Raw genomic sequence first — 22246 nt, 5'->3', positions numbered from 1 at the left:
AAAATATTAGACTTACATGCCTCCTGGCTGCTGTTTTGAAAGCTGGCTTGGAGGCTGTTTTAAACAACGAGTTGGTAAAAGGGATATTCTTACAAATTGGAATCGTTGTGAGCAACATATCAAAACATTAATACAAGGGTAAAATCTTAACAATGCTATTTGATTAAAATCTGATTCTCAAAGCGGTACTATATATGCGTATTGATAACGTGGTTCCGTGGGTATTGAAAGCATTATTGTGATTAGATAAATTCTAAAGATTCGGTTAATGAATGTTTGACATTGTACCTGGTAGAAGGAGTCTGTCATCTTGATGACGGGGATGGACAGCTCGTCCTTGCAGAGAACGGTGTCGGTCTCGATGGGCTCGCTGGCTCCCACGTTGTTCCTGGCGGTGATCCTGAAGCGGTACTCGTGACCCTCCATGATGCCTTCCGTCACGGTGTACTCCAGCCCACGGACCATGCACACGCGCCTCCAGTCGTTCACGTTGGTGTCGTACACCTCGATCAGGTACGACTGGATCTTGTTGCCGTAGTCGTTGACAGGCGTGGTCCACTTCAGGGAGACGGTCCTGCCCGTGACCTCCAGGATCTTCACGCTGGATGGCGGGTCCGGCAGGCGGATGGGATCCTCGGCAGTGATCGGCGCCTCCATCTCGCAAGGCTCGCCGATGCCGTACTCGTTCTCGGGGAGCACCCGGAAGTAGTACTTGTTGCTCTCGACCATGTTGCGGATGATACAGATGGGCTTGGGGTTCTTGACAGAGATGGTAGACCAGGTCTGCCTGCTCATCTCGCGTCTCTCCACGATGTAGTTCGTCACCTCGCTGCCACCATCCAGTTCTGGCATCTCCCAGGTCAGGATGCAGGACTTGGAGCTCACGTCCTTCGCCCTCAAGTGCTTAGGCTTCCCGGGCGTGTCCAGGATGCGGACGGAGATCGTTGCCTGGGCAACGCCTGTCTCGTTCTTCAGTGTAATCGTGTACTTGCCAACGTCGGTTCGGTTGGTGTCGTCAATGAGGAACTCGGACGCGTAGGGCGAGTTGTTGATGATGGCTCGGTTGGTGAGCTCCTCCTCGCCCTCCTTGGTCCAGATGACATCCGGTGTGGGTTTGCCGTGGATGGGCACGTACAGACGCAGCGGGTTGCCCGCCCGCACGATCACCACCCTCCTCAGACTCACGTCCAGCTCAATGGTAGGCGAAATCTGCATGTCCTTGGCAGTGACGAGGCCGGTAACCTCAGCAGGCTCGCTCAGGCCGGCAATGTTCACCGCGCTGACCTGGAAGTAGTACTCAGCTCCAGCCTTCAGGTCCACAGCTGTCCATTCGGTGATGTGAATGACTTCCTCCACGTGGGCCCTGACCCAGACGTTGCTGTCCGACTTGCGGCTCTCCATGACGTAACCAATGATAGGAGCGCCGCCATCGTAGCGAGGCGGTCCCCATGACAGCGTCACGGTGCAGCGTGTGGTGTCGGTGACGGTCGGCCTGACCGGAGGAGCCGGCTTGCTGGCTGGCTCGCGGGCTGTGACCAGGGCAGAGGGCGGGCTGGGCTTGCTTGAACCGGCAACGTTCAGAGCGATCACGTGGAACTCATAGTCGATTCCTTCGCGAAGGCCGCTGACCCACATCCTCTTGTCTAATGTTGGTTCTTTGGTTGCCGCTATCCAGCGGTAGCTGTTCTTGTCCTTGTATTCCAGGATGTATCCGTCGATGTCGGTGCCACCGGTGTTCTTAGGCGGCTGCCAGGACACGTAGATGGCGTCAGCGCTGATGTCCAGAATCTCCGGAGGCATCATGCCAGACGGGGCGCTGTACGGACTGACGATCTTCACAGGCTTGGTCTCCACGAACGCTCCAGTCTCGGCGTTCTGGTTGATGGCCGCCACCCTGAAGACGTACTCGTGCATCTTGGTGAGCTTCCTGATGGTGATGGTGGTCATTCTGATGTGCAGGGTGGCCGTGACCTGCTCCCACAGCCGGCGGCTGCAGTCCCGCTTCTCCACGCAGTACCTCATCAGTGGCTTGCCGCCGTCGTCGGTCGGCATGTCCCACTCCAGAGTGGCGGTTTCGTGCGTGACGGCAGACACCCTCATGTTCAGCACCTTGCCGGGTTTGTCCAGAACGTTCACCATGATGGGCACGGCCTTCTCGCCGCCGTCGTTCTTCATGGTGATCATGTACTTGCCGGAGTCGGCTCTCTCGCAGTTCTTGATGGTCACCTTGGTGTGGGTGGCCGTGGTGTCGATGCTGCAGCGGTCAGTCAGGCGGACGATCTTGTCGTCCTTTGTCCAAGACAGGCTCGGAGTGGGCTTGCCGCCGTACGCTACGTTCAGGACGATCGTCTTGCCGGCGACTTCCTCAATCTTCATCTTCTCGGGGACGACGGCAGGCGGGCGGACGTCTTCACGAGCAATGATGGGGTCCGTGGTGGCGCCGGGGCTGGTGTACTCGCCCACGATGGTGCGCACGCGGAAGACGTAGCGCCTTCCGTACAGTAGACCCTTCACGGTGAACTCCCGCTCGATCAGGCTCTCGTAGTTGGCCTTGATCCACTTGGCTTCCTCCACGTCGGATTCGCGCTTCTCCACGATGTATCCGGCGACCTTCCTGCCCAGCTCGACCTCGGGTTCTTCCCAGGCAAGCGTGCAGGTGGACTTGGAGATGTCAATCATCCTCAGGTTGAGAGGATCGGGTACAGGGTCCTTGGCAACGATCGGCTCGCAAGGCTCTCCAGGCTCGCTGATGCCAGCGGTGTTCTGGGCAAACAGACGGAACTGGTAAGAAACTCCTTCAATCAGTCCCTTTGCCTTGAACTCCTTCTTCTGGGTGGCGATCTGAGTGATCCTGTTCCACTGGAACCCTGGAGTCTTTCTCTCCAGGTAGTATCCTGTGATCTTGCTGCCGCCGTCGTCTGGTGCGTCCCAGCGAAGCACCATCATCTCCTTCAGCACGACAGCTGCGACTGGCGGAGCGGGCGCCGCTGGCGGGTCGAACGGATACTTGATGATGACCAGTTCGCGTGTCTCGAGCGGACGGCCGATGCCGAACCTGTTCTCAGCAGAGACGCGGAAGTGGTACTTGCGGCCGGTGGTCAGCTCGGAGCACGTGATGTTGCACCTCTTGCACATCGTGCTGACCGGAGTCCATGCGCGGCCTTCCATGTCCATCTTCTCAATGATGTATCCCTCCACTGTTGCTCCTCCGTTGTCAACTGGAGGCTTCCAACCAATGGTGGCGAAGTCTCCGCCAACGTCCAAGATCCTGAGCGGACCGAGAGGCTCGGCAGGCGGGCCGAGGATCACAACAGTCAGAGAGCTAGTGTCTGTGCCGTGTTCGTTCTTCAGCACCAGCTGGTACTGGCCGGTGTCGTAGCGGTCGGAGACCTTGAAGGTGAGCTGGGTGGACGTCTCGGTGTTGTTCACTCCGACTCTGAACGGATTCAGAGGACGGTCGTCCTTGGACCATGCAATGGTCGGCTTGGGGCATCCCTCAATGGGAACGTCCACGGTGATGTGGTGTCCAGCCTTAGCGACGATGCCTCCCCTGGGAATGGCACTCATGTCGGCACGCGGTGGAATAGCCTTCTCCTTGCAGAGGATGGCAGTTTCGATCTCGCGGACCTCGCTGAAGCCGACGATGTTCTGTGCGCTGACGCGGAAGCGGTAGGAGTTGCCCTCGTTGAGGTTGAGCACCTCGCACATGGTGTCCCGTACGGTGGCGTACTTCTCCCACGTGGTCTGGCCTTCTTCCACGTATTCAACGACGTAGTTCATGATCTCTGTGCCGCCGGTGAAGTCGGGCTTGTCCCACTTCAGCACAACAGCGTTCCTGTCTACATCCACGGCTTGGATCCTGCTCGGGGCCTCGGCTACATCCACAGCATCTTGGGCTGTGATGGGCTCGATGGTCTCCCTCGCCTCGCCGATGCCGTAAGCGTTCTCGGCCATGACCCGGAAGTAGTAGGTGACTCCCTCCATCAGCTTCATGACCTTGTAAGACATCTTGTTGCAGCGGGCGTCCAGCGTGGTCCACGTCCTCCTGTGGGACTCGCGCTTCTCGACAACGTAGCTCCTTGGAGCACTGCCGCCGTCTAAGATTGGCGGTTCCCAGAGGAGAGTGCAGCTTGTCTTGGTCACATCCTTCACAGTGATAGACGCAGCGGGGCCGGGCACGTCGAGAACTCTGACGACGATAGACGCGCACTTCACGCCCGAGTCGTTCTTCAGGGTGAGGTTGTAGCGTCCTGCATCGCTCCAGTTGCTCTCCTGGATGATCAAGGCGGTGGCGACTTCACTGGTCTCGACAGTGGCGCGGTTGGGCAGCTCTCCGTCCTCCTTCTCCCAGATCACTTCAGGAGCGGGTTTCCCGGAGATGGGGATGTACAGACGGATCGGCACGCCCGCGCGGAACGTCACTGCCTTCTTCATGGTGATGTCCAGCTCCAGATCCGGAGCCTGCTCCAGGTCGGCGGCCAGGACGGGATGTCCGAGCTCGGCCGGCTCGCCGGTGCCTCCGCGGTTCACGGCGCTGATGCGGAAGTAGTACTGCTTGCCCTTCTTCAGTCCGGTGACGAAGAGGGTGGTCTCCTTGATGATGTGCGTCTTGTGGCACTTGATCCATTCCTCGCTGCTCATCTCGCGATGCTCCACGATGTAACCCGTGATGTCGGCGCCACCGTCGAACTTGGGCTTGCTCCAGCTCAGGGTTGCTGTTGTTCTTGCGCTATCCACCAGTCTGATGTTGGTCGGGCCGCTCGGCTTGTCGACCGGATCCAGGGCCTGCACAGACTCCGAAGAGGGGCTAGGCTTGCCCACGCCGGCCTCGTTGACAGCTAAGACGCGGAACTCGTACTCCAGACCCTCTACAAGAGTGGTGATCCTGTATTTCCACTCGGACACAGGCAGGTTGTTGACGCGCGACCAGCGGATGCTGGTGCGTTCCTTCTTCTCTACGAAGTATCCAGTGATTTCCACGCCTCCGTCGTCCTCTGGGCTTGACCAGGTCAGGAAGGCGGTGTCAGCTGCCTCCATGAAGACCTCGGGGCAAGCCGGCGGTCCTGGCACGTTGAACGGGCTCTTGGCCGTGATCGGCTTGCTGAGGACCGGTTCGCTGGCGCCGATGTCGGACACGGCGGTGATGCGGAAGATGTAGGTGACGTTGGTCCGCAGGCGGGTCACCTTGCAGGTGTTCTTCCTCACGTTGCTGGAGAACGTCATCCAGTTGTCCTGCGCTGCCTCCGTGCGCTCCACGGCGTATGATCTGATGGGCGTGCCGCCATCGTCCTTAGGCTCCGCCCAACGCAGGGTGATGGAGTCCACTGACGTGGTGACCAGCTCAATGGGACCGACCTTGGACGGCGGTCCAATCACAGTCACGTTCATGGTTACCGAGGAAACGCCGGTGTCGTTCTTGGCGGTCACCACGTAGGTGCCGCTGTCGGCGCGACTGGCAGCTCGGATTGTTGTGACGCTCGTTTTCTTGGTGGTTTCCCTGTTGACGCGATCGCTGCGCACCATGGGCCTGTTGTTCTTGGTCCAGGTGACCTCAGGAGCAGGCATGCCGGTAATCAGCGTGCTGAGAGCGAAGGTGGAATCCGCGGGGAAGTTCATCGTCTCCTTCATGTTGTAGTCTAGCTTGATGGAGGCTGGCACCAGCTCGTCCTTGCAGAGGACCGGGATTGTCGGTCCGGCAGGCGGGCTGACGACTGCAGCAGAGTTGCGTGCGGAGACACGGAACTCGTACTTCTCTCCGTTCACCAGGCCCTTGATAGTGTACTCGGTGGCGGCGACGTTCTCGGTGTTGCACACCACCCACTTCTCCTGCTTCAGGTTGCGCCGTTCGATGATGTAGGTGATGATCTTCCTCCCGCCGGTCAGTCCCGGCTTCTTCCAGACCAGGCCGACGCTGGCGCGGGTAACAAACGACACAGCAAGCTCTGTGGGCGGGGAGACTGGGTCCACGATGCGGACAGGGGTGCTGGGCACGCTCGGAGCGCTCTCGCCAGCAGAGTTGATGGCGATGACGCGGAACTCGTACTCCGTGCCCTCCCTCAGGTTGGTGACGCGGTGGTCGCGTTTCTTCATGATGCTCTTGCTGATCCTCATCCAGCGGCTCGTGCCGACTTCCTTCTTGTCCAGAAGGTAGCCGATGATGTCAGAGCCGCCGTCATCAGTAGGAGGCTTCCACGAGACAGTCACTGAATCCTTGGCGATGTCTTGGGTTGTTGGAGCCTTTGGTGGCTTGGGTTCATCTGGATAGGAGAGAAAGGCTTTCATCAGAATTTGTTTGGCGATATTGTTCAAACTGTATTACAGTAATAGGTTAAACCTATGGTTAAGGAGAGACATTTTTAGTAAAATACCAAAGGAGATATACGAATGAGTGAAAGGAAATATACGCAGCAAAGAAAGCTACTTACCAAATGGATACTTGGCGTGAACGGCAGTAGACAGCAGCGGTTCGCCGACGCCGTACCGGTTCTCTGCGCTGACCCTCATGATGTACTGGGCACCAGGTGTCAGTTTGGGTACCTTGACGGAGGTACGCTTGACGTCAGAGCTGACGTAGGTCCACGTCACTCCGGCGTTGTCGGACCTCTCCACCACGTAGTTGGTGACATCACTGCCGCCGTTGTCGCGCGGTGGTTTCCATAGCAACTCCAGCGATTCGGGAGTGACGTCCTCGAAGCTGATTGGTCCTTCCGGCTTGCCTGGCTTGCCCAGCACCTTGAGCGTGATCTCGAAGGACTGGGATCCCAGGTCGTTCTCAACAGTCAGGGTGAATTTCATGGCGTCCTTCTTCTCAACCTTCTTTATGGTGAGGGAGGCGAAGTCAGCCGTGTTCTTCACGAAGTACCGTTCGATCGGCGTCAGCACCTGGTAGCCTCGCTTCCACTCCACCTTTGGTTTCGGTGCAGCGTGGAAGGGGATGGTCACGTTAAAGTCACCGCCCTGGCGAACCACCACGGTGTCCTTGATGTCGGTCAGATCCAGTACAGGCGGAGCTGTGAGAGAGATAAAAAAGAGGTCAACTTTTGCCCCAAGCAACTCTTTTACCGGAGAGGGAAAAGAACGCATAACCACAAGGGGCCGAAGTTGTGTGAGGGTTAACTCACCGAGTTGTTCCTTGCAGACCACGAAGGGCGTCTCGCAAGGCTCGCCCAGGCCGCCGTCGTTCATGGCGGAGACGCGGAACTTGTACTCCGAGCCCTTGTCCAGCAGCGTCACCGTGTAGCGCAGCAGGTTGATGGACTTCACGCGCTGCCACTCCTCGCTGCCCTTCTCCTGGAAAAACGCACATTCGCAGGGTTAAACCACTGCACGTTTTCACCCATCTACTCGAAACTATAGCTACCTTCAGAGTTAAAACACTGCATTTTCTCACAAATCTAATTGGAAACTATAGCTACTTTCAGCGTTAATACACTTCAATTTTTTTGCAAGTGTACTAGAAATTATAACATTGCACTTTCTAGCTAATTTAAAGAAAACGAAGTACAATCTTCCTGGTCATCTGTTTACAGAAGTCTTGAAAAAGAAGGTACCTGAAGTTCAACGAGGTAGCTTGTGATCCTGTTGCCGCCGTCAAACATTGGCCGCTGCCATTGCAGGGCGACAGTTGTGTCTGTGATCTCAACAACATCCAGCTTCTTCACTGCAGAGCAGGTTTCTGTGGCGGGAAAATTAACAAAATTCCATAAACATCCAATCAAATATTAATAGAGAGCAGCACTGTATTCAATTTGGTAAAAAAGAAAATCAAAAAGGCATGCAGACTCTTGTCCTGCTGCACAGATTGTAACAGGTGATCAAAAGCTGAGTTCTCACCAACTGGGTCTGCTGCTGTGATTGGCTCAGTAGTATCTGCTGGCTCGCCAATGCCAATGTCGTTAACTCCCATGACCCGGAAGTAGTAGATGTTGCCTTCTACAAGCTTGTAGATCCTAAGAAAGGAAGTAATGTATGGTCAATATTATTTTGTTTTGTTCTGTATCATTTGTATAAATCAACAGAAGGGGCATTTCTATCTACTTTTCACATTCGAACTGGAAATAAAGGAAGTAATGCCATATCCTAACTTGTAAGAGGAGTTGATGACAAAACACCCACTTCCCAATGTTTTTGCCCCTTTGTGAAGTTGCAAAGAAGAGAAGCGATGCTTTAGTTACTTGTATTTTAAAGAAGACTTGATGACAGAAGACCCGTGTTCCTATGTTTTTTTTTAAATTTCGTCAAGTGATGCTATCCATATTTCGTGACAGTAAAGACGTTTCCCAATGTTGGTTCGCTTTGTCAAATCACAGAGAAGAGAAGCCATGGATATCCTTACTTGTAAGAGGACTTGATGACGTTGGTCGCCACGGTACTCCACGTGCGGCGGCTCTCCTCGCGTTTCTCCACGATGTACCTGGTGATGGACTTGCCTCCGTCCTTCTCAGGGAAGTCCCAGGAGAAGAAGGCGGAGTTGCTCGTCACGTCCTTCACGCGCAAGCTGCGCGGCTTGCCGGGAGTGTCTGAGGAGCAAGGAAAAAATTAGGACTCCTTCCAAGTTTGAAAAGCAAGAAATAATAGTTTTCAATACTCTTTCTGCGTCTAAGACGCAAGGAACAACGGTTTTAAGACTCCTTCTACGCTTGAAGTGCAAGGCAGAACAGTTTTCAAGACTCCTTCCGTGTTTGAGAAGTAAGGAGTAAAAGTTTTGAGACTCCTTCCAAGTATAGCAAGGAAGGCATATCAGTTTTCAAAACCTCTTCCAAGTCTAAGAAAGCAAGGAATAACAGTTTTAAGAGCTCTTCCAAGTTTAAGGCAGGCATAACAGGCTTTCAGACTCCTTCTAAGTTTGGGATGGAAGAAACAACAGTTTTACTACACTATTCTTCCAAGTTTGAGAGGCAAGGCAGAAAAGAGAAAAAAGGAACTGCACCCACCTAGCACTTTGACGTTGATGGCGACCTGCTTCTTGCCGCTGCTGTTCTCCACTGTGAGGAAGAACTTGCCGGCGTCGCGTCTGTCGGTGTTGTGGATGGTCAGACTGGTCGCCACCTCACTCGTCTCGATCTGGGCACGGTTCTCCAGGTCACTGTAGTGGAAAACGTTTGTTAGTTTGTATTGCATATGCGGTAAACTGCGTTATGGCACAACAAACCAGATTTGAACAGAAGAATACAAGCTGCAAATCCAGACAGAGATGAAGTCTACGAAATTGTTGTCGCATCTTTTTGTCACATTATGCCAAGAAGATGAAAATTCTTATACTTTAAGCATCATTCTTTATCAACATTTTCATATCTGCGTCTTTCCTTACAGTCAATGAGCAATTAATGAATGAAACAGTATTATATCTAAAAGACTTGCCATAACTGATTCAACATTTTCTAATGTGAATCTACAATCCATTGTATGTCCTATCTTTTTCACTGCTGAGTAAAGACAAGCTTGTCTCACCTGTCCTCCTTCTCCCAGGTACAGGCAGGTGTGGGTTTGCCTGAGATGGGGATGTAGAAGCGCAGCGGCACACCTGCCCGGATCGTGATCGTCTTCTTGTAGGTCACGTCAATGTCGAACTCTGGCGGTTCTGCAGAAAGGAGGGAGTCTTTTGTTTACTGATACGTTCTGCACTGTTTCATCATTACACAACGGCTACTAATGTCAACAGCAAAATCAACCAAGCAACTCTACTCCTATAAGTTGTTGCACAGACTATTATGTCTTGGTTAACACAAAATCGACTAACTATAGCACTTATTTCGTTTTGAGCAGCTGAATTTTAGATATTTTTCCAGTACAGGCCAAGTGTCTGATGTAGACAATAGATAGAAGTTAAGTAGATAAAGAAATGCCTATTGGATACTGATTATTTCCATCATAAGGTACTTGAATCTTCACCCTACATGCTGTACCAGACAGATTACAGTATAACATTTTACAGTACATGTGCATAGTAAGTAGATGCACGAACCTTCCAGTTGCTTCACTACAGTAGTGTCCTCAGCCTCCCGCGGCTCGCTCGCCCCACTCTCGTTCAGGGCGCTGACCCGGAAGTAGTACGCTGACCCCTCCGTGAGCCGCTCCACCGTGAACTCATTGTGGCGGATGGTGGCAGGTGTGTGGGCTCGTTCCCAGGTGTCCGTGCCGACCTTGCGCATCTCGAGCAGGTAGCCTTCCAGACGCAGGCCGCCGTCGGACTGCGGCACCGGCCACTTCAGTGTCACGGTACTGGTGGTGGTGTCAATCACATCCAGCCAGGCTGGGGCCAGAGGAGGTCCTGTGGAAAAGATAATTTTTCAGTAAGCTTTGGCCCATATTTTGGATTAAAATAAACACAAGTGGGATAGAAGAATTCTCGGCCACAGCTTTCGGCCAGAGGAGGTCCTGTGGAAAAGGTGATCTTTTAGTAAGCTTTGGCCCATATTTTGGATTGAAATAAACACAAGTGAGATAGAAGAATTCTCGGCTACAGCTTTCTTAGTGTAGTAGAAGCCAGTTAATTGCACAACGGATTAACGCACACTTCAGTTAACTGCACGCAATCCCAAAGTCCCAAACCGGTGCGGTCCAGCTAGATAACTTCGCATTATTGCACCAGCCGGATAAATGCACGGAATTCAATGGCGAATAGGTCGTGCAATTAAGCGGCTTCTACTGTAGTTTCTAACCTATGAAGAAACCCTGTTAACGTTCTACTTGTTTCATGAAGCCGATAAACTGTTTGCGACAACTAATGAGCACAGTCTACGTACCGACAGGGTCACGGACGATGACTGGCGGACAGGCGGCGCTGGGCTTACTTTCCCCGGCGACGTTCTCCGCCAGAACACGGAACTCGTACTCGTGTCCCTCGTCCAACCCGCCGATCTCGTACTCCAACTCTCGCAGCAGGCGGCGGTTCACGCGCGTCCAGTTCGTGTGCGTGACGTCCTTACGGTCGACATGGTAACCAAGGACCTCTGACCCTCCGTCCTCCGCGGGCGGTGCCCAGGACAGTTGGACGTAGTCCTTTGTGACGCTGATCGGTTTTGGTGCATCAGGTGCCATTGGTGGATCTAAGAAGAGGGACAAAGGGAAGTTCTAGGTCATGTACGGAAGAGATGCTTCAAATTTGCGAATTTTCTTGTACATTTTCTAACGACACCATACATTGATAAGACTTTCTAAGAGAGATTCTCTCCTTATAGAATATATCCTGCATGTTTATTACTCTAAAAAGTGATTGATTTTTATTATACTTTTTAAACAATTACACTTTATAGCTGTTCTAGTGCAGTAAGCGCTGATGCATATTTTTGTTCTGTGATTGTGAACTCTTTCTATTGCTTCACAAAGACTACATTTCGAGTAAGGACTAAAAGGCTGTGATGCCTTCACGAAACCCACCAAATGGCCACTTGGCGATGATGACGTCGGAGACCAGCGGTTGTCCAACCCCGTTGACGTTCTGCGCGAAGACGCGGAACTGGTATGCGGAGCCAGCTACCAGCTTCGTAATCTTGATCCGTGTCTGTCTCACGGCTGAGCTGACCTTCACCCAGTTCTGTGCCTTCACCTGCAAAATAGAGGGCAAATATGTTATCTATTGACTTGAACTTGAAGACACCGAAGTTTCATCGATTGCTTGGGCCATAAGGCATACAATGTACAACACAGGATTTGTTACTTCAGATGAATAGATATTCATGAAGGAAAAATATAAACACTACCAAGGTATTGAAAGTTAGAGAACGTCTGTTCTTTGCTTCTCTGTGGTTTTACTGCCTTTTTAACATTTACCTTTGATAGTTATCGTACAATTTTCAAGAAAAGGTTTAATGCTAGTTCACCTTTATTCGTTGGGTAACCTATACTCGATGTTTTTAAAAATGGTGTATTTAGGGAGCGATCGACGGTGGTTCTAAACTGCAATATTTTGAAAATACAGATTGCAATTTAGAGCCCCAGTCCGTCAACTTATTATCCCTATACTGTTTTTTAAGCAACGGATATAGGTTACCCGACGGATAAAGGTGAACTAGATATGTAAGCAAAAGCACGTACATCGCAGCGTTCCACAATATAGTTGGTTATGGCTGTTCCTCCATCGTCTGCCGGTACGTCCCAGCTGATCACGGCGTACTCGGGGCAGATGTCCACCACATGGACCGGGCCTTGGGGCGCTCCAGGCTTGTCTGTAATCATCAGATACATTCTTCAATAAAAAATAATCACTTTTCGGGACACACGCAATATCTCAACAGATCATGGTAGCCTGTACCGATACACTGTGACATGTAAGAACATTTAGGCAAAACAAAGGGCAATAGAATTGGATACGGTTGACAGTGAAGTAAACTCTGAGTGCTGAATGTGTCTACATTTGCAAGAATTGAATTGCAAAGACATTGTATGTAAGATATTGTTGCAAACATGTGAAATGTATGAAGAATGAAAACTACTTCAGAAATAGGAAAATATAAAGAGAATGCAGGATATAAAAACTGACCTTCCACGGCCAGAGTGACCTGCACTCTGTCCTCGCCGCTGTCGTTCGTGGCGCGTACTGAGTACAGACCCGCCTCCTTGCGGCTGGCGTTCTTAATCAGCACGGCAGTGTACTTGTCAGTGTGCTCGAAGCGAAGACGATCCGTCTTGGCTAGCCTCTTCCCGTCCTTGGACCAGACGATTTCCGGAGCGGGCTTCCCTGCGACCATGACGGCCAGCTTGAAGCTTTCTCCGATGGCGATGGTGTTCTTCTCCTTCAGTTTGAAGTCCAGCGTCAATTTGGGCGGTCTCAGGTCATCCTTGCAGATGATCGGGACGGTGGGCTGAGAGAACTCGCTCGTGATGCCGGCCGCGTTCTTGGCCTGCACGCGGAACTCGTACTTCTCACCCTTGATGAGGCCCTTGCACTTGAGGGTCTTCTCCTTAATCACACCTGTGTGTACCTGCACCCACTTCTGTGGGGGTCCCTCCTTCTTCACCTGGCGACGCTCCAACACGTACCCGACGATGCGAGCGCCGCCGTCCTGAAGAGGAGACTTCCAGCTCAGCGTGACGGATGCACGCGTGACGTCGATGATGCGCAGGTCGTCCGGCACGCCCACGGGATCCACCGCGCGGAAGAACCCGCTGGTGTCGCTGGGCTTGCTCGCGCCGGCGGCGTTGAGAGCGAAGGCGTGGTGCTCGTACTCTAGGTTTTCGATCAGGCCAGTAGACCTGACCTCGCGTTTGTGGATGACTCCCTTGGTGACCTTGATCCAGCGGTTGCTGTTGCGCTCGCGCCTCTCCAGCATGTAGCCGGTGATCTCGGATCCACCGTCATCAGCAGGGGCACTCCAGGACACGGTCATGCTGTCCTTCCTCCTGTCAGATACCTGCAAGTCGGTAGGTGGCGCTGGCGGGTCGAACGGAAGCTTGGCGTCCACGGCACCAGACATGTACGTTGGGCCGACGCCGAACTTGTTCTCGGCAGCAATACGGAAGATGTAGGTCTTCCCCTCGACGAGCTTGGTCACGCGGCAGTACGGCCTCTTCGCGCTCATGTTGACGAAGGTCCAGGTCATGCCGCGGTTGTCCGACCGCTCGACGCTGTAGCTCTGTATAGGGCTGCCGCCGTCGTCAGTGGGCACGTCCCAGGTGAGCACGCAGTGCTCAGGTGTGATGTCGCTAGCCTGGATGTTGGTCACCTGGCCAGGTTTGCCCAGCACCTTGATGTTGATGTCGGCGGTCTGGGAGCCCAAGTTGTTGACGGCCTTGATGGTGTACTTTCCAGCGTCGCGCTTCATCGTCTTACGGATGATCAGGGACGTGGAAGTGTGGTTTGTCTTGGTCACCTGCAGATCGAAGTAGGATAGAGGCAAATGCTACTTTTCTGGCTCGCATCAGTACATCTTTTTCTTCTCCTTTTTGTCTTAAGCATTTCAAGTAATTTTTTTAAAGAAGAGGACATAATGAAAGCATTAAGATTTGGAGGGAAACTTTAAACCAAACTGTATTTACTCCCCCAAACTAGGTGCTCCATGGTACAGATTTTCCTCTCAGACTCAGTTTTTGTGTTCAGTTTCCAGTAGAATACAGTCAGTAGCGAATGTTACTTTCCTGGCTCACATTAATTCATCTATTTCGTATCCTTTTCTTTCTTAGGGATTCCAAGTAATTCCAAGTAGCACGACAACATCAAGAGAGCATTACGGTTTGCAAATTTGAAAGTATTCACTCCCAAAACTAGATGCTCCGAGGTATAGACTTCCCCTCTTATTTTGGTGACCATTTTCCTGTCTAACATGTTTTCTAAACACCTGATCGCCAAAGAATTAGTTTGAGCTGGCCTAAAGGTCAGGTTATATTTACCTTGCTGTCGGACTCGACCATGGGTCCGAGGCCGTGGAGCCAGGTGATGGTTGGGCGGGGAGTTCCTGAGAAGGGAACCCGCAGGGTCATGTCAGCTCCTTCCTTCACAACAACCTCGTCACGCGGCAGGGCGGACAGGTCAAGCTCTGGTGGGTCTGGGGGGTAAGAACAAAGGATAGCATTAAAACAAAGTTCAGCATTGTTGGAGTACACACTAATAACATAAATAACAAATTTGACTGTGAAATGTAGTAACCATAAGGGACAAGGCCGCTTCATTAACGTTAAAGCAATTGATGTTATGTGATCTTTTTATTGTTAACCCATTTTCTGTTTATTCTGAATATTCAAATCTTAACCTGCAAAAGACTGAATGATTTAAAACAAATGTTAGGTACTTGCATTATTATTTGGTATAAGGAAATCACCATTTGATTTTCAACATTGACAATGACCATAACCCTATTCAAAGATCTGTAGTCCAAGGGAATAGTGCTTTGAAGAGAAGAAGCGATTACATGCAAAAGGGAGAGGGCAACATCATAGTATGCCAATGAAAAGTGTTACTCACTGATTTGCTCGGCTGCGACCACAGGCGGCAGCTCCCTCGGCGCGCTGATGGCGCCCACGTTCTGAGCGGACACGCGGAACTGGTACTCCTGTCCCGTGGTGAGCTCCGTGACAGTGTAGCGGAGGGAGTTCAGCACTGAGCACCGAATCCACTCCTCCTGGCCAGCGGGCAGCATCTCGATGATGTACGATGTGATGCGGCTGCCACCGTCATTCTCTGGGCGCTGCCAGGCAAGGGAGACGGTCGTCTTGGTGATCTCAGTGATCTCCAGCTTCCTTGGTGGGTCTGGACAGTCTAAGATGGTAAATGAAAGACGTGTTAGCTTCCTAGTTTTTACTTCCAAGAAGAATTTTCAACCTTCAAGAAGACCATAGTCTTCAAGTGTTTTTCAATAAGATATTGCCACACTTGACCGAACTGACTTGAACGGTAATTTAGCCACAATCTAGCATACATGTGCATGTATCAATCTAATCAGTGTAACACAACCTCTGCTGTCCAGTGCTGTAAATGGCCGACCGGATGTTGGACGGGCTGCTATAAGCGATATTCAATCAGGCTATTATAAATCTATGGGTATTCTGAGGGCTGTCTTACCAACTGGGTCCATAGCAAGGATTGCCTCGTCGCTAGCCTGCGGCACGCCAATGCCGTACACGTTCTCAGCCAGGATCTGGAAGTAGTACTGGTTTCCTTCCACCAGGTTGGTGACGCGGTAAGACGTCTTGTAGATGCGCGTCTCGACCGTGTCCCACGTCTTGCGGCTGATCTCGCGCTTCTGCAGCAGGTAGTTCGTCACGGCCTTCCCGCCGTCCTTCTCGGGAGCGCCCCATTGGATGATGGCGGTTCCCTTGGTGACGTCACGGACACGTACGTTGGTGGGCGGTCCGGGGGTGTCTATGGTAACAAAGAACGCATTATGATGAGCCCCACATTTTCGCAATCTGTGTTTTAACGCACATTATTTTACATTTTGCCAAATAATTTTAGAACTATCTCTTTTGCATACATCATTCTACAGCCAAATTCATTGAGATGCCAAATGATCTTAGATGCTTTTTTGACTATGTGTCTTAAAGGTATCAGATGCAAACTTCACTCCAAGGATCAATGACTTGCTATACACATTGTTTGACGTACCGAGCACTTTGACGAGGATCTGTGCGGTTGCAGTACCGCTGGAGTTCTCCAGGCTGAGGTTGAAGTAGCCGGCGTCGCGGCGATCGGCAGACGGGATCATCAGCTGTGTGGCGATCTCGCTCGTCTCGATGGCAGCGCGGTGCTCCAGGTTACTGTCCTCCTTCTCCCAGGTGATCTTGGGGAAGGGCTTGCCCCTGATGGGGATGTAGATGCGGATAGGAGCGCCCCCTCGCACCACGATGGCGCGACGCAGACTGATGTCCAGCTCCAGAGTCGGGGCCTCCATCATGTCCTTAGCGGTGACGATGCCCTCCACGGCCGCCGGCGCGCTCACGCCACACTCGTTGGCGGCGCTGACCCGGAAGTAGTAGCCCTTTCCTTCCTCCACGTCGGTGACGATGAGGTCCTCGTGACGCACCATACTCTTGGTGTGGCTCCTGGACCACTCGTCGGAGTCGCTCTGAAGGGGAAGATTTCACAATTTTAGGAAATGGATATGAGAAATACACAACCTTTGTTCAAATCTGTCACTGAAGCGAAATGCCTCAAGACACCAACGAACACACCACCAGAAGGACATGTGAAAGGACGCAGTACTTCCATTGTTTGCACCACGGCAAAATTCATTACCACAAAATAATGGATACAGAAAATAGGCTAAGAAATATACTAGAAAGACAAAGCAAAGAGAAGTAATTTCCTATGTGCTTTCTTATGTAGTTATGAAAGTGAACTATGAAAACTCACCCTGCGTTGTTCAACGACGTAACCGATGACTCGGCTTCCGCCATCAAACTCTGGCTTCTGCCACTCCAGCGACACGGAAGACCGCGTGGTCTCCGCGACAACCGGGTTGACGGGCGGCTGCGGCTTGCCCAGCGGGTCGCGCACGACCACTGGCAGGCTGGCGGGGCTGTACTTCCCGTTCCCGGCCATGTTGTTGGCGCAGACCCGGAACTCGTACTCCAGACCCTCCTCTAAGTCGTTCATGGTGTAAGACGTCTCCTTGATGAGCGTCCTGCTGACGCGCTCCCAGCGGAGGGCCATGCGCTCCTTACGCTCCAAGATGTAGCCAAGAATCTCGGACCCGCCGTCGTCTTCTGCAGAATGAATGAATGAAAAGTTTTATTGACATGTGGTACATCGGCAGCTAAAAGCTGGATTACTAGCCTACGACGTACAATGTCTTTAAAGACACAAGTATGGAAGAAAATACAAATCACGTCGGGGATACATTATAAAAACATTAATATGGCAATAAATACGCTTTACCATTTACGTGTAATACAGAGAAAGCCTTAACGTAGTGACAACCTTTGTGCAGATGCAACAATTGATTTAAGATAGACCATGATTTTTTAGCAAAATTTTCTGTTCCCACTGTAATAATATGTTAAGTAAGGGAACTAGATAAGACGTTGGAGAATCCATGTATTACCTGGCAGGTTCCATTTGGCGGTGACGCTGTCCTTGGTGACGTCGCTTGTCTGTGGTTTGCCCGGCGCGGTGGGGACACCGAACGGCCAGGTGGCCACGACGTTCTCGGACATGAGCGGCTCGCCGGCCCCGCTGTAGTTCACGGCGGAGATGCGGAACATGTAGGTGCAGTTGTGGGTCAGCTTCGTGACCTTGTAGGAAGTCTTCCTCACAGCAGCGCTCACCTGGAATAAGGATGTCAATGTCTTAGAAATGTCTTATTATCTCGACTTAACATAAGGTCCATGCATAAGGATTTTCAGGGTAGATTTATTCCAAACCTTTAGTTACAGCTTCTTTAAAACAATACTAAGAGTGAAATAAACAAGAGGCTACACATTTTACGAAGTTTTCCACGGTTTGTTATGTATCTGCAAATAGCTTATGATCCATTTATGCTTAAGATCGTCCAAGACGTTTTCAAGACGTTGTCTCACCTTAGCCCATTGCCCAGGTGACTTCATGTCGCACTTTTCGATGAGGAAGTTGCTGATGGGCAGGCCACCATCGTCTTCAGGTCTCTCCCAGGTGAGCACGCAGGAGTTAGGCGTCTTGTCGGACACCTTGACCGGGCCGACTGGCTTGCCTGGTTTACCTGAGGTGGGGGAATCATACATGTCAATAATCTATCATCAAGTTGAAATATCATATGCTATACCAGCAATACATAACAATAGCCTATTACAGAATAGCAAACAAATTAAAATGGGACGTTTTTCAGAATGTTTTATCATATATGCATATTGTAGTTTAACACCAAAAGCAAGCCTATTCATTGCTACTTTGTACAAGAAATGTAGAAACATATTCGAAGGAAATCTACTTTGAAAAAAATTAAACAAAAGTAATAGTTTACCTCAGATGTCCTTAGGTAAGTATTAATGGCTGCTAAAAGCAGAAATAAAGAAAAAAAGGAGAAAAACGGAGTTCCTTACCGATGACGTTGACGTTGATCTTGACGTCGGCGACGCCACTGTTGTTCTTGGCGCTCAGGACGTACGTCCCGCTGTCGGCACGCACCGCATTCTTGATGACGACAGAGAAGTTCTTCTCCGCCTTCTCGAAGCGGATGCGGTCGGCCTTCATGAGCGTGGTGCGGCCGCGGGTCCAGGTCAGGTCGGGGTCGGGCTTCCCGTGCACTCCCACCGTCAGTTTGATCGTCTCACCTGCGTCCACCTGCAGCTTGTCCTTCACCTTCAGGTCAAGCTTGGGAGGAGCTGAAATGGGCAAAAACATGCATTAGTCAAAATTGATGATTTCTTTTAAACATTTATCAGTGACACGTACTTTCCTTCGTAAAAAATAGGCAAGGACATCGGTCAGAATTGATGATTTCTTTTATAATTCTATCAGTGACACGTACTTTCCTTTGTGAGAAGCTCAGATTAAAAAAAAGATAGACAAGAAATTTGGTCAGATTTAGACCAAACTTTGTGCATGATTTCCTTAATATTTCACAGGATGTGTCAAAGAGAAGATCAGTAGAATAGTGCCTCATTTCAGGGCGGTATCTTTAGGTAGCATCTAGTGTGTATTGATTAACTAACAGTATGGAGAAAAGTACGAAGAGATGACTTACCAATATCGTCCTTGCAGACGACAGCAGGGGTGGGCTCGGAGCTCTCTCCGATCACTCCCGCTGCGTTCTTGCCCGTGACGCGGAACTGATAGCGGTCTCCCGAGATCAGGCCCTTCACGGTGTACTCAATGTCGTTAATAACACCTGTAGAGATACAGACACCAGGGTAAGGAGGTATTCGAGAAATTTTTCATAGAGGTGGTGATATGTTGTTAGTGAAAACTGGTAATTTGTGGGGAAATGGTACATAGAGGTGGTGGTAGCAACTTGGCAAACTTCCTACATCAAACCCCCAAAACAAAATGCTATTCAGGGCATTTCTAGAGTCTGAAGCTAATCATATCGGATATATACATGATTAAATGTTTATTTTTTTGAAGGTGAAAATCATAGCAAATCAATATACTTGCTGAAAAGACAATATTGTATTTAACACGCACAAGTAACCTGCACAAAATATAATGGAGAACGGTGTTTCCTCCGGATCCAAGAAATAAATGCAATCTTACCCAGAAAGAAAGGAAAAGAAGAGAAAAATGCTGACCTGTGTGTACGAGAACCCACTTGGGTTTCTCCTCCTTGACGTTCATCCTCTCCACCATGTAGCCGATGATGCGGGAGCCTCCGTCTGTGCGGGGCTTGTACCAGTGCAGGGAGACGGAGGCGCGCGTTACCTTGGTAACCCGCACGTCCTGCGGCGGGGAGACAGGGTCTACGATCCTCACGGGAGGCGTGGCGTCACATGGCTTGCCGTTGCCTGGGAACAAGGTGGTTTGAAATATTTAGCGCTTTTAGAGTAATGAAATGATGCAATGTTTTTCATATAGACTTGTCAGAGAGTCTACATCACAATCCGTATTTCCTCACTACTCCAATCTGTATCTGAATACATACTATAGCTACCCTTCAGCATAATATACAGTACTATCATGCTCAGAGTTCCACTATCCTTCCAGTGAACTATGGCTTACCCCTCTTCCATTTACAACACTGGTAGAGTATATTATTCAGAGTTTGTTTGGTACTAGTCTTAAATTAGAAAACGATATCTAAAGCCGTAGCCTTACATTTAAAAACATTGTAATGAGAAAATATTGCGATTATTCTATTTCCCGACTTTATGTAGTAAACTGGAAGAAACAAGGAAAGTAAAGCAATGCTCACCAGCAGCGTTGACTGCATACACACGGAACTCGTATTCTGCATTCTCCGTCAGACCGGTGACCTGGAACTCGCACTTCTTCAGCACGTAGCGCACGGCGCGCATCCACTTCTGGCTGCCGCGCTCGCGCTTCTCCACGCCGTACCCGGCGAGTTCCGAACCACCGTCGTCCTCAGGCGACGTCCACTTCAGGAAAGCGGACTCCCGGTTCACCTCCGTCACCTTCAGGTTTCGTGGTGGCGATGGAGGATCTGCAGAAAAGAAAAAAGAATTGCTCGTTTTCATTGTAGATACTTCTTGTAGGACGCAACATTAGAGAAGACATTTTCAAGATAAGATAACATTCTATGCCCTGATCTCATTCCAGAAAATTGCATCAAGAAACAGTATGAGAAATTTGTATCGTCCAGGTATCTTCTATATATTCATGTTGCTCGTTACATTGAAGATACTTCTTGTAGGAAGCAATATTAGAGATTTTTCAATAAACGATGAGAGTATTATATTGATTAACATCCATGCCCTGATCTCATTCCAGACAAATGCTTCAAAGAAACAGTATGAGAAATTTGTATCTTTCAGGTATCTTCCATATATTCATCTGCGAACTCTCCTGTGGTCCGTGAAATTGTAAGTTCTGGAACATGACTGAAACGCCATTAAATCAGAACGGCACTGTATAAAACTTATAGGATCCAAAAGGTGTAATGAAGATGAATAATACAGGGCCAGTGTCTTACCATAGGGATGCTTGGCAACGACCACTCCGGATGTGATTCCCTTGCCAACGCCGTACTTGTTCTCGGCGCCGACGCGGAAGATGTAACTCGCGTTCTCCGTCAGTTTCGTGATCTTCAGATTCGTCCTCTTCACGCCGGCGCTGACGTACACCCAGGATGCACCGCGGTTGTCGGACTTCTCCACCACGTAGTTGGAGATGCCGCTTCCGCCGTCGTCCAATGGCGGCTGCCAGCTGATGGTCACATGTTCTGGGGAGACCTCCTCGATCTCGATAGGGCCAACAGGCGGGCCAGGCTTGCCTGGGGGAAGCAACACATTACCTGGTTAAAGTACCAGAAAACTACAACTCTGTAAGACTTCCAGTCTATGGACCGATGCAGGCGAGTCCTAAGCTTGATTATTTGCACTGCACCATTCTAAAAATGGTGTCAAGACACAAATATTTCAGACAAACGTTGTAAAGTTCCCATTCTTGGACTGGTACAGGCAAACCTTAATTATTTGCGTTGCACTGTCCTTACTCCCTAAGTCAGAAGCTGGGAGGACGCAGCTATACTGTGTGTTTTCTTTTTCAGATAGGTTCACGTTAAGTAAAAAGTACTCAGTCACAAATACAGATTGTTATGCATGACAAGTCAAGTAGTCCTCTCAATTTTAAGCTTCCTGTAAGCTGTGTCAGTTACAAGTAGTTCCATGGCAAGAATCTAAAGTTTAATAAAGTTCTTTGTATAGACACTTGAAAGGTTGAAGGATATAAATCTCACCTAGCACGTTGACGTTGAACGTTGCGGACTCCTTGCCGACCTTGTTCTCGGCGGAGACGCTGTAGCTGCCCTGGTCCCTCTTCTGAACCTTCCTGATGAACAGCGTGGTGGACTCGTGGTTGGTTTTGGTCAGGCAGTGGTCGGACTCCCTCAGCACGCCCAGGCCGCGAGACCACACCACCTTCGGCAGCGGCGTGCCGCTCATGCCGATCTTGATGGCGATGTTGGTGCCCTCCTTCACGGTGATGCTGTCGCCATGGAGACTGCTCAAGTCAAGCTCAGGAGCAACTGGATGGAGGATATGATGAACAGTTGATGAGCGATTTCATGTTTGCCTCAATGTTGCAATACTAGCAGTCAAAGAGCACTTACGAAAAATACGTTTTAAGAGAGACAACGTAGTCTTAGAAATAACGAAGAATCAAGTCAAATGGTCAGAGCGTGTTCAAAGCAGTATTTCTTCCTCACATAGTCGTTGAGCCTAT

General features: G+C 50.5%; 2 protein-coding genes across 3 annotated transcripts in view; both read right to left on the bottom strand.

Moving 5' to 3' along the window:
* The window catches only part of LOC118405878 (titin-like), a 30908-nt gene extending 20643 nt beyond the window's left edge, over positions 1–10265 (bottom strand). For both annotated transcript variants that reach the window (XM_035805694.1, XM_035805695.1), the window contains exons 1-9: positions 9965–10265; positions 9451–9580; positions 8934–9085; positions 8336–8519; positions 7834–7949; positions 7551–7675; positions 7122–7290; positions 6426–7010; positions 289–6257 (exon numbers count right to left, since the gene is read on the bottom strand). In XM_035805694.1, the coding sequence (XP_035661587.1) occupies positions 289–6257; positions 6426–7010; positions 7122–7290; positions 7551–7675; positions 7834–7949; positions 8336–8519; positions 8934–9085; positions 9451–9580; positions 9965–10151 (7617 nt within the window). In that variant the 5' untranslated portion in view covers positions 10152–10265. The remainder of the gene's footprint in view (positions 1–288; positions 6258–6425; positions 7011–7121; positions 7291–7550; positions 7676–7833; positions 7950–8335; positions 8520–8933; positions 9086–9450; positions 9581–9964) is intronic.
* A 472-nt stretch (positions 10266–10737) lies between these two features.
* LOC118405513 (titin-like) overlaps positions 10738–22246 on the bottom strand; it is a 130426-nt gene continuing 118917 nt past the window's right edge. Inside the window, exons 211-227 of the mRNA XM_035805016.1 lie at positions 21762–22049; positions 20997–21296; positions 20259–20507; positions 19639–19851; positions 19095–19238; positions 18451–18732; positions 17953–18110; positions 17478–17700; positions 16787–17139; positions 16040–16499; positions 15497–15796; positions 14900–15193; positions 14329–14483; positions 12482–13811; positions 12037–12167; positions 11380–11548; positions 10738–11048 (exon numbers count right to left, since the gene is read on the bottom strand). Coding sequence (XP_035660909.1) covers positions 10738–11048; positions 11380–11548; positions 12037–12167; positions 12482–13811; positions 14329–14483; positions 14900–15193; positions 15497–15796; positions 16040–16499; positions 16787–17139; positions 17478–17700; positions 17953–18110; positions 18451–18732; positions 19095–19238; positions 19639–19851; positions 20259–20507; positions 20997–21296; positions 21762–22049 — 5360 coding nt within the window. The remainder of the gene's footprint in view (positions 11049–11379; positions 11549–12036; positions 12168–12481; positions 13812–14328; positions 14484–14899; positions 15194–15496; positions 15797–16039; positions 16500–16786; positions 17140–17477; positions 17701–17952; positions 18111–18450; positions 18733–19094; positions 19239–19638; positions 19852–20258; positions 20508–20996; positions 21297–21761; positions 22050–22246) is intronic.

This window comes from Branchiostoma floridae, chromosome 18 (genome assembly GCF_000003815.2).
Source record: "Branchiostoma floridae strain S238N-H82 chromosome 18, Bfl_VNyyK, whole genome shotgun sequence".
NCBI classification, from domain to species: Eukaryota; Metazoa; Chordata; class Leptocardii; order Amphioxiformes; family Branchiostomatidae; genus Branchiostoma; species Branchiostoma floridae.
Note: the sequence above shows the minus strand (reverse complement) of the source record. Positions and strands in the feature narration are given on the sequence as shown.